This window comes from Centruroides sculpturatus, unplaced genomic scaffold (assembly GCF_000671375.1).
Source record: "Centruroides sculpturatus isolate CEXI.00-Female unplaced genomic scaffold, Cexi_2.0 scaffold1383, whole genome shotgun sequence".
In the NCBI taxonomy this organism is placed as follows: domain Eukaryota; kingdom Metazoa; phylum Arthropoda; class Arachnida; order Scorpiones; family Buthidae; genus Centruroides; species Centruroides sculpturatus.
In genome coordinates, this window is record NW_019385663.1 from 193,221 (window position 1) to 205,244 (window position 12,024).

A 12,024-nucleotide genomic window follows, 5' to 3' on the forward strand; every position below is an offset into this window, starting at 1 on the left:
ATTAATTCAGAATAAAAACATTCCTTATATTTTAAGTCAGCATTTTTTGACTTTTATAAATATAAGTAGATTTAATTTATAAGATAAGTTTGTAGAATTATAACTCCCAGTTTCTGTTGTTCATTAAAAACTGATATATTTAAATATATTAAAATACAGTAGAACAGGGCTTCTTAAACTATTTTTATTCACGACCCCATTTATGATTGTGATTTTTTTCGCGACCCCCCCCCCAAAATATAAAATAAAGATATATACAAATTTGCANAGTTTTAGAATTTGTTTAAAAACATACGAAAATATAAAATTAAAAATTGCACGAAAAGTTGTAAAATTGTATTTATTATAGTTACAAAAATTACATACCCTATTTTTCATCAAAACTGCATTTTTTGCAATAACATAAATAGAAGAGAATATTGGGCAAAATATATCGTCGCTGGTATATATTCAAACCTGGACATTTTGGCTGTCTTAGTTTGTTCGAATATATTCGAGCGCAGCCGTTAAATGGTTTAAGTATACAAAAATTAAAGGGAAATTGTTTTTTAATGAGACGGATGTGCTTGCTTTTTACTGCATAACAAACTAAATCTTGGTGCAATGTTTGACACAGCTGGACGTAAAATCTCTTCAACATTATTTAGCGATGAACGATATTGGGATTTGATATGTGTTAAAGCTGAAAAAGTAATTTCACATAAATATGTAGTGTTGAATGGTAGAAGAACATTTAACGCCATATTAGAGATTGTGGGAAATTCGGTTCTAGTTCTTATCCAGAATTCAGTTAAGGGCTTTTTTGAAAAATCTAGTTTTAAGTTTGAGTCACTCAAAAGCTCGGCAAATTCTTCTTGAGCTTTATATAGCAGGTGATCAATCTCACCCAAGTCAATCAAAAATGGTTTTTGAATCCAAGATAAACTTTTAAAATCAATATTTGATATAAAATATTTACGAAACTGTGTTTCTAGTGCTTTTAAGTGACCTATAATAATTTTTGTGATAAAAGTTTTACAATTATTTTTCTCGGATATAAAATTGTCAATACTTGAAAACATTTCGAAGGAATTCTTTTCTACCCTACTTTGCCAAATTTTTATCTTTTTAATAAAACTTTCAATTTTATCATTTGAAGTAAATATATTGCAATTTTTTCCTTGAAGAGACAAGTTAAGATCGTTTAATTTCTCAAAAATATCTGACAGATAACACAACTTTGATAGCCATAGGTCATTTTGAAAAAACTAGCAAGATCACATTTTTGTTCGGTTAAAAATATTTCGATTTCATCCTTTAATGACAATAATCTTCTTAAACTTTGACCTCTTGATATCCATCTTACTTCTGCATGTAATAATAAATTTGTGTAGTGGGAATCCGCATCCTTACAGAGATTTGAAAATAAGTGGCTGTTAAGGGCATGGGTTTTAATAAAATTTATAATCTTAACAACATATTGAAGCACATCATTCAATTCTGGTGCTAATTTTTTTGCTGCGAGGGCCTCCCAATGAATAAGACAGTGAGTAAAAATTATATGATCATAATGAGCAGCTTTAAAAATTGATTTAAAACCAATATTTTGGCCCGTAATCGCTTTTGCGCCATCTGTGCATACTCCACAGCAATTTTTCCATTCTAACCCTTCAGTTTTTAAAAATTTGTCAACTTTACAATATATGTCTTTCCCTCTAGTACAGTCTTTCAAACGACGACAAAATAACAATTCTTCCTCAATGTTTTCTTTATAAACATATCTGACATATACTAACAACTGAGCTAATTTGGTAATATCAGTTGTTTCGTCCAACTGAATTGAAAATTTTGGGCTTTCTTTAATTCTTGTAATAAGTTGCACTAATTGATCATTGTTTATTTCAGAAATTCTATTTGCAACAGTGTTGTTTGACAAAGGAATTTTTCAAATATCATTGCTATATTTACTTCCATGTAGTATTTCTACCATTTTAATAGCAGCAGGTAATACAAGATCTTCTCTTATGGTAAAAGCTTTTTATTTTTAGCAATACAGTATGAAACTTCGTATGACACGAGTAAATATTTTTCATTAACGGTCATAAATTCTTCCAAAGATTTTATATCTTTATTTAAAGATTTTAACAATCTTTCAAAATATTCTTTTGGTTTATTGGCATATGAAGTATGCTTTGATTCAAGATGTCTTTTCAATTTTGATGGTTTCATACTCTCTGTAGCTAATAATTCATTGCAGATCAAACAAAAAGGTTGTTCATAACCATTATGATTTTTAAATGTAAAGCCAAATTGAAGAAAAGACTCATTATGTTTTCTTTTTTCGTGGATTAGATGACTGTTTATCAATAATAAGTCCTGCTTGAGGAGACTTTGTAGCATTGTCTTCTGCATCATTACCTTTCTTATTTAAGTTCAGCCATTTATCCATGGTTAAAAATGATTTTAATCTGAAAAAGACCAATAAATACATAAAAATAACATATTCTATATAATAATTAATAAATTAATTACCGAATAAATAAAAAAACTATATTATTCTAGTGATGTTCTGTAGTGATAAGCATGTGGTGAGTGTGATATAACAAAGATATAGGCAAAATGACAAATAAAATGCTACCTTTATTTTCACCCGTGGTTATTCACTTTACAGGATTCTAACAGATTCCGACACCCCTTGTTAGTACTTAAGTACAAACAAAGCAACAGATACAAAAGGAAGAACCGTTAGTTCAAAATCTCGCGACAAAGGACTAACCGGACAAAATTCCGTGACACAAAGAAAAACTATAGCTAGAAACTAAATTACTGACTACTTATACTAAAAAGGAAATAAGGAAAGGATAGACAAATAGGACAGATAGTCAAGTACTAGTCAAGAATGGGTACCCAAGATAGTTGACAATGCCAAAACGACCTGGACAACTCCATCACACGTCTTCACTCTCTGATGTCCCAGCCAAAAGTGGTGTGAAATGTTTTATTTTTTGCCCTCCAGGCTATTCTTTTTCTTTTGTCTTCTAACACAGTTACTCACCACCCACACTTTGAAGAAGTTTCTAGGAAGTTAAAAACAAAGAGAACAAGAACAAAGAAGGAAAGGAAAATATACATATATATTGAAGATATATACAAATCACAAAATCTATGACACAAAGCGCGCCATTTTCAAACTCTCTCAAATCATTTTCAATATTTTGCATTAAAATCTTGTGACCCCAAAATTTAGCTAAGTGACCCCAAATGGGGTTGCGACCCATAGTTTAAGAAGCCCTGCAGTAGAACCTCGATTATCCAGACTAATTGGGGATGAAGGTAGTCCAGATAAGGAAAAATCCGGATAATCGAAACAAATACTTTAATTTGTCTTTTAATGATAATATAACATGTTTTCTTTTTGATGACATATCGGTAATATTAAAAATAAATACTGTATTTAAATCGTGATCAAATTTTCAAAAAACAAACGTTCGTATTGAATTTGGACTACTACTGACCAGCACTAACAGACTAGCTATTGTTTAAAAGGCCCTCTGGCGGCTCAAAAATACGGATTTTATAAAATAAAAAGCAGTTTAAACTGCATTTTTATGAATAAAAATCTGACAAACTATTTATCGTTTTATGACGAGTAAAATTTTTTCGTTGCGTTCGCGGCTTTTAAGTAATGCATAAACCTTCGAGGCGCGAGGCCCTTCGGACCGCGAGGCATAGGCGGTGGCCCACGTCGTCCATGCCTTACGCCGCCCTTGGTCATAGAAATGATGTAATTTGAATATAAATTATTTATAAATACGTATGTCAAGTTATATTTTTATTACTACGTAAAATATATTTAAGAGTTTACGACCACTGTGCTGGGTGAGACGTTGTTGAAACAAAAAAAAGTTATGCATTCCGTCACATACATAAACAGTGTCGTAATTCGCCAAGTGCAAATCAGCAAATTCGTAAAATTTTTGTTTATTTTGAAGAATCCGGATAATCGAGGTTCTACTGTACATCATAAATGATAAAACAAGTAATTACAAATCTTTGATTAAACTTTATAATTTTACAATAATGATAAATTTTATGATTTATAATTATTACTAGAAACAATCTAAGAAAAAATATTTGAATAATTTAAGATTTACAATTAAGGCAATGCAATAGAACTTCAATTATCTGAGCCCCAATTCACCAAGGTTTTGTATTAGCCAATATGAACATATAAATGAATACACTACTTTACTTATACTGTAATTTATAAAAGAAAATTTAAAACAATAACATTTATTATAAAATGATTTGTNCTAGATCAGGGCTTCTTAAACTATTTTTATTCACGACCCCATTTATGATTGTGATTTTTTTCGCGACCCCCCCCCCAAAAATATAGTTTAGAATTTGTTTAAAAACATACGAAAATATAAAATTAAAAATTGCACGAAAAGTTGTAAAATTATATTTATTATAGTTACAAAAATTACATACCATATTTTTCATCAAAACTGCATTTTTTGCAATAACATAAATAGAAGAGAATATTGGGCAAAATATATCGTCGCTAGTATATATTCGAACCTGGACATTTTGGCTGTCTTAGTTTGTTCGAATATATTCGAGTGCAGCCATTAAATGGTTTAAGTATACAAAAATTAAAGGGAAATTGTTTTTTAATGAGACGGATGTGCTTGCTTTTTACTGCATAACAAACTAAATCTTGGTGCAATGTTTGCCATGGCTGAACGTAAAATCTCTTCAACATTATTTAGCGATGAACGATATTGGGATTTGATATGTGTTAAAGCTGAAAAAGTAATTTCACATAAATATGTAGTGTTGAATGGTAGAAGAACATTTAACGCCATATTAGAGATTGTGGGAAATTCGGTTCTAGTTCTTATCCAGAATTCAGTTAAGGGCTTTTTTGAAAAATCTAGTTTTAAGTTTGAGTCACTCGAAAGCTCGGCAAATTCTTCTTGAGCTTTATATGGCAGGTGATCAATCTCATCCAAACCAATCAAAAATGGTTTTTGAATCCAAGATAAACTTTTAAAATCAATATTTGATTTAAAATATTTACGAAACTGTGTTTCTAGCGCTTTTAAGTGACCTATAATAATTTTTGCGATAAAAGTTTTACAATGATTTTTCTCGGATATAAAATTGTCGATACTTGAAAACATTTCGAAAGAATTTTTTTCTACCCTACTTTGCCAAATTTTGATCTTTTTAATAAAACTTTCAATTTTATCATTCGAAGTAAATATATTGCAATTTTTTCCTTGAAGAGACAAGTTAAGATCGTTTAATTTCTCAAAAATATCTGACAGATAACACAACTTTGATAGCCATAGGTCATTTTGAAAATAAGTAGCGAGATCACATTTTTGTTCGGTTAAAAATATTTCGATTTCGTCCTTTAATAACAATAATCTTCTTAAACTTTGACCTCTTGATATCCATCTTACTTCTGCATGTAGTAATAAATTTGTGTAGTGGGAATCCGCATCTTTACAGAGATTTGAAAATAAGCGGCTGTTAAGGGCATGGCTTTTAATAAAATTTATAATCTTAACAGCATCTTGAAGCACATCGTTCAATTCTGGTGCTAATTTTTTTGCTGCGAGGGCCTCCCGATGAATAAGACAGTGAGTAAAAGTTATATGATCATAATGAGCAGCTTTAAAAAATGATTTAAAACCAATATTTTGGCCCGTCATCGCTTTAGCGCCATCTGTGCATACTCCACAGCAATTTTTCCATTCTAACCCTTCAGTTTTTAAAAATTCGTCAACTTTACAATATATGTCTTTCCCTCTAGTACGGTCTTTCAAAGGACGACAAAATAACAATTCTTCCTCGATGTTTTCTTTATAAACGTATCTGACATATACTAACAACTGAGCTAATTTGGTAATATCAGTTGTTTCGTCCAACTGAATTGAAAATTTTGGGCTTTCTTTAATTCTTGTAATAAGTTGCACTAATTGATCATTGCTTATTTCAGAAATTCTATTCGCGACAGTGTCGTTTGACAAAGGAATTTTTCGAATATCATTGCTATATTTACTTCCATGTAGTATTTCTACCATTTTAATGGCAGCAGGTAATACAAGATCTTCTCCAATGGTGAAAGGCTTTTTATTTTTAGCAATACAGTATGAAACTTCATATGACGCGAGTAAATATTTTTCATTAATGGTCGTAAATTCTTCAAAAGATTTTATATCTTTATTTAAAGATTTTAACAATCTTTCAAAATATTCTTTTGGTTTATTGGCATACGAAGTATGCTTTGATTCAAGATGTCTTTTCAATTTTGATGGTTTCATACTCTCTGTAGCTAATAATTCATTGCAGATCAAACAAAAAGGTTGTTCATTACCATTATGATTTTTAAATGTAAAGCCAAATTGAAGAAAAGACTCATTATATTTTCTTTTTCGTAGATTAGATGACTGTTTGTGAATAATAAGTCCTGCTTGAGGAGACTTTGTAGCACTGTCTTCTGCATCATTATCTTTCTTACTTAAGTTCAGCCAATTATCCATGGCCAAAAATGATTTTAATCCGAAAAATACCTATAAATACATAAAAATAACATATTCCATATAATAATTAATAAATTAATTACCGAATAAATAAAAAAACTATATTATTCTAGCGATGATCTGTAGTGATAAGCACGTGGTGAGTGTGATATAACAAAGATATAGGCAAAATTACAAATAAAATGCTACCTTTATTTTCACCCGTGGTTATTCACTTTACAGGATTCTAACAGATTCCGACACCCCTTGTTAGTACTTAAGTACAAACAAAGCAACAGATACAAAAGGAAGAACCGTTAGTTCAAAATCTCGCGACAAAGGACTAACCGGACAAAATTCCGTGACACAAAGAAAAACTATAGCTAGAAACTAAATTACTGACTACTTATACTAAAAAGGAAATAAGGAAAGGATAGACAAATAGGACAGATAGTCAAGTACTAGTCAAGAATGGGTACCCAAGATAGTTGACAATGCCAAAACGACCTGGACAACTCCATCACACGTCTTCACTCTCTGATGTCCCAGCCAAAAGTGGTGTGAAATGTTTTATTTTTTGCCCTCCAGGCTATTCTTTTTCTTTTGTCTTCTAACACAGTTACTCACCACCCACACTTTGAAGAAGTTTCTAGGAAGTTAAAAACAAAGAGAACAAGAACAAAGAAGGAAAGGAAAATATACATATATATTGAAGATATATACAAATCACAAAATCTATGACACAAAGCGCGTCATTTTCAAACTCTCTCAAATCATTTTCAATATTTTGCATTAAAATCTTGTGACCCCAAAATTTAGCTAAGTGACCCCAAATGGGGTTGCGACCCATAGTTTAAGAAGCCCTGCAGTAGAACCTCGATTATCCAGACTAATTGGGGATGAAGGTAGTCCAGATAAGGAAAAATCCGGATAATCGAAACAAATACTTTAATTTGTCTTTTAATGATAATATAACATGTTTTCTTTTTGATGACATATCGGTAATATTAAAAATAAATACTGTATTTAAATCGTGATCAAATTTTCAAAAAACAAACGTTCGTATTGAATTTGGACTACTACTGACCAGCACTAACAGACTAGCTATTGTTTAAAAGGCCCTCTGGCGGCTCAAAAATACGGATTTTATAAAATAAAAAGCAGTTTAAACTGCATTTTTATGAATAAAAATCTGACAAACTATTTATCGTTTTATGACGAGTAAAATTTTTTCGTTGCGTTCTCGGCTTTTAAGTAATGCATAAACCTTTGAGGTGCGAGGCCCTTCGGACCGTGAGGCATGGGTGGTGGCCCACGTTGCCCATGCCTTATGCTGCCCTTGGTTATAGAAATGATGTAATTTGAGTATAAATTATTTATAAATACATATGTCAAGTTATATTTTTATTATGACGCAAAATATATTTAAGAGTTTACGACCACTGTGCTGGGTGAGACGTTGTTGAAACAAAAATGTTATGCATTCCATCACATACATAAACAGTGTCGTAATTCGCCAAGTGCAAATCAGCAAATTCGTAAAATTTTTGTTTATTTTGAAGAATCCGGATAATCGAGGTTCTACTGTACATCATAAATGATAAAACAAGTAATTACAAATCTTTGATTAAACTTTATAATTTTACAATAATGATAAATTTTATGATTTATAATTATTACTAGAAACAATCTAAGAAAAAATATTTGAATAATTTAAGATTTACAATTAAGGCAATGCAATAGAACTTCAATTATCTGAGCCCCAATTCACCAAGGTTTTGTATTAGCCAATATGAACATATAAATGAATACACTACTTTACTTATACTGTAATTTATAAAAGAAAATTTAAAACAATAACATTTATTATAAAATGATTTGTTTCTATTACGTTTTATCATTTAACTTCAATATGAGACAAATAATTAATATTAAGATGTAAATACAATAACACATTTTTATTCTTAAAACTATTGCATATGTTAGTTGTATAATAAACAATACAAAAATTGTTGTTCTTATATATATTAATAATTCACTAGGATATAAAATGAAGTTTTAAAGTGCTGCTATATAAATTTTTTACTTTGTAATTTTTAATTTAAAATGGTTGTGGCAATCTGTTTATCTGAGTTTTTAGTTATCTGAGATAACATTACCTCAGATAATCAGTGTTCTGTTATATGTAAGTCCTAATTATATTATTGATAATGTCATAGTTACAATTTTANAAAATAAATAATCCGAAAAAATGTTTATCATCAAATTCAAAACATTTGAAAAAAAGTCATCTTGAGTTTATTCAAAATCATTTAAGTAAAATAAATATTTTAAAATTTGTTTTGAGTCTGAATATGAGTTTTGTTTTAGGAAAAGTTTGCAAGTTTTTCTGCATAAAACTTCTTTAAGTGAAGAGTTTAGTTTGTTGATTTGCTTTTTGAAATCATGTCCTGTTTTATTATTCTGGCATAGTAAACACTAGTATTGCGTTTTATTCCAAAGACACATGGCAAGTTTTCCATTAACTAATAAAGGAATTTGATGGAAAACTTGCTGTGTGTCTTTGGAATAAAACACAATATTAGTGTTTAGTATGCCAGAATGAAGAGATTAGTTTTACTATTTTAATATTAAGACAAGATATAATTGAACAGATTGCATGGTGAAGAAATTTTTTTATAATTCATTAATTATTTTTACAAATATAAATAAATTCTAATTTTAATTTTTAATTCTTTGAGAATTGGATGATATTAAAATTATTATTGTTGTTTTAAAATAAAGTTTTATTTAATCAAATGCATTATATATTTACACATGTATAAAAAAATTTTAATATATGGATTAATTTTCATAATTTTATTTTTTAACATTTTTTGATATAATATAGCATGTTTTTAAACTTGAACAAGAAGAATATGTTAGAGAACAAATAGAATGGAAATTTATTGACTTCTATGATAATCAACCCTGCATTGATCTTATAGAGAGTAAATTAGGAATTCTTGATTTACTGGATGAAGAATGCAAGGTAGGACAATAAAAATAATGCACTATTTATCTATCAAACTATTAAAAAATAAAATATATAATTTGTTCTCAAAGTGAGAAGGTTAAAGTAAATACTTAATGGAGTTTTTTAGAAGTATATGATATGTTGATGATAAAATTATAGCTGTATTTTTCACTGTTATCAGATATAAAAATAGATACATAACAAAAGTATATAAGAATATGTAGAAAAAAATAAAGGAATATTTGTAAAATTAATGTAAATATGAAACATGATTAAAAAATGATCATATATGCTCAACTTACTCACTGTTATGAACTATATGCTTATACTAGTAAAAATATTATAGTTCTGTTCGTTCTTATATCTGTTTATCCAGAAGGAAAGTGACACACGTAAAATAAACCATGCTTTTTTGTGTTTTCAATAGAATGACTTGAGAATAGCTAAATTTTTAGCTGTAAAAGTCTTATAGATTACATTAGAGAAATAACAGTAGGTAGCACAAATGACATGGATAATATTAATACAGTGGAACCCCAGTTAACGAATGTAATCCATTCCACGAGTCCGTTCATTAACCGAAGCAATTTTTCCCATAGAAATTAATGCAAATACAATTAATCCGTTCTAGCCGTCAGTATTTTTGTAATTTTATTTGTAAAATGGGTTTTCTTTGATGAAAATATAAGAAAATATAAAAAACATTTTCTTATATTTTCTATCATTATATCAACAAATCTATCATTAGTATCTATCATTATATCAACAAATATGTAAACTTTATTTAATATATGTACATACCTTTGTTTCTATGGAGCTTAATGCTTGGAAGAGGAATCCCCCTCCATAAAAATATCGGGTAGTACTGCATCAGGAGTTTCTTCAAATTGAGGTCTCTTTTGATAAGAAACAAGAAAGTGGTCTACAGTTGATTGTCTTACTCTCTTAATCAAAATTTTTCTAAAATGCACTAGCACAGTGTCATTCGTTAAATTAATGATTATATTAGCCACAACTTTGTTAGGATGGTGCTTCTCGATAAATTCCTGCACATCATTCCATTTTCTGCAAATTTCCTTGATCTCAGCACTGGTGATTTCTTCCCTAGCTTCTTCATCTGATGAATGCTCTTCTTGTAAGACTTCCATCTGTTCTTCCTGCATGGCTCCAGTTGTTGCAGCTCTTTCACCTACCATCACTTCTGTGACCAAGTAAACTTATCTCGTCAACTCTGGGGCTATGACTGATCAGCTTACACTATCGTAGGACCAGCAATACGCCACTCCTCAGTGCAGGGAGAAAATACTGTATATAAGCCATTTCCAACCACCTCAAGTATGTAAGCATCTTCCTGTTCTAATAAACGATTTTCATTAAAATACTTGTCATCTTTGTCTCCTCCACAACTACCAACGTACAAATGGACCCTAGACCATCACAGACACACGATTAACTGATTTCTCCTAAAAGTTGGCAAGCTTACAAATTTGACACAAAAAGCCATTAAGTTCGTTATCCAAATTTTGTTTGTTATCAGAGACAAAATTTTTGCAAAATAAAAGTTTGTTAACTGATTTGGTCATTAAGCAAGACATTTGTTAACCGGGGTTCCACTGTAACTTGTGAGCACTAAGATTGGCCTTACTTTACTGCTAGACTTATTACACCACCACAGGACCACAAATTAGACTTAGAAAAAACACTGTTTTATTTTCAGAATGCATTTCGGACCTGGAGTCCCTTATCAGCTTTTTTGCTACAAAATTAAAAGGAGGTTAACGATTTTAAAATACCGTAATTGACACAAATGAAAAATGGCTGTAGACTTACATTTACAGTAGAACCTCGATTATCCGGACTAATTGGGGATGAAGGTAGTCTGGATAAGGAAAAATCCGGATAATCGAAACAAATACTTTAATTTGTCTTTTAATGATAATACAACATGTTTTCTTTTCGATGACATATCGGTAATATTTAAAGTAAATACTGTATTTAAATCGTGATCAAATTTTCAAAAAACAAACGTTTGTATTGAATTTGGACTACTACTGACCAACGCTAACAGACTACCTATTGTTAAAAAGCCCTCTGGCGGCTCAAGAATACGGATTTTATAAAATAAAAAGCAGTTTAAACTGCATTTTTATGAATAAAAATCTGACAAACTATTTATCGTTTTATGACGAGTAAAATTTTTTCGTTGCATTCTCGGCTTTTAAGTAATGCATAAACCTTTGAGGCGCGAGGCCCTTCGGACCGCGAGGCATAGGCGGCGTAAGGCCCACGTCGTCCATGCCTTACGCTGCCCTTGGACATAGAAATGGTGTAATTTGAATATAAATTATTTATAAATATGTATGTCAAGTTATATTTTTATTACTACGTAAAATATATTTAAGAGTTTACGACCACTGTGCTGGGTGAGACATTGTTGAAACAAAAAAAGTTATGCATTCCATCACGTACATAAACAGTGTCGTAATTCGCCAA

General features: G+C 30.1%; 1 protein-coding gene and 1 pseudogene across 1 annotated transcript; both read right to left on the bottom strand.

Moving 5' to 3' along the window:
* Nucleotides 1-295: 295 nt before the first annotated feature.
* LOC111641006 lies at nt 296-2,286 on the bottom strand (annotated as a pseudogene).
* Nucleotides 2,287-4,407: 2,121 nt separating this feature from the next.
* LOC111641003 (SCAN domain-containing protein 3-like) lies at nt 4,408-6,718 on the bottom strand. The gene has a single exon (XM_023387111.1). The coding sequence runs from the start codon at nt 6,534-6,536 to the stop codon at nt 4,656-4,658; it is 1,881 nt and encodes a 626-aa protein (XP_023242879.1). The 5' UTR covers nt 6,537-6,718; the 3' UTR covers nt 4,408-4,655.
* Nucleotides 6,719-12,024: the final 5,306 nt, after the last annotated feature.

Bases quoted from the DNA above. Each gene is read 5' to 3' on its own strand.
- LOC111641003 (XM_023387111.1), bottom strand. From the start codon at position 6,536: ATGGATAATTGGCTGAACTTAAGTAAGAAAGATAATGATGCAGAAGAC.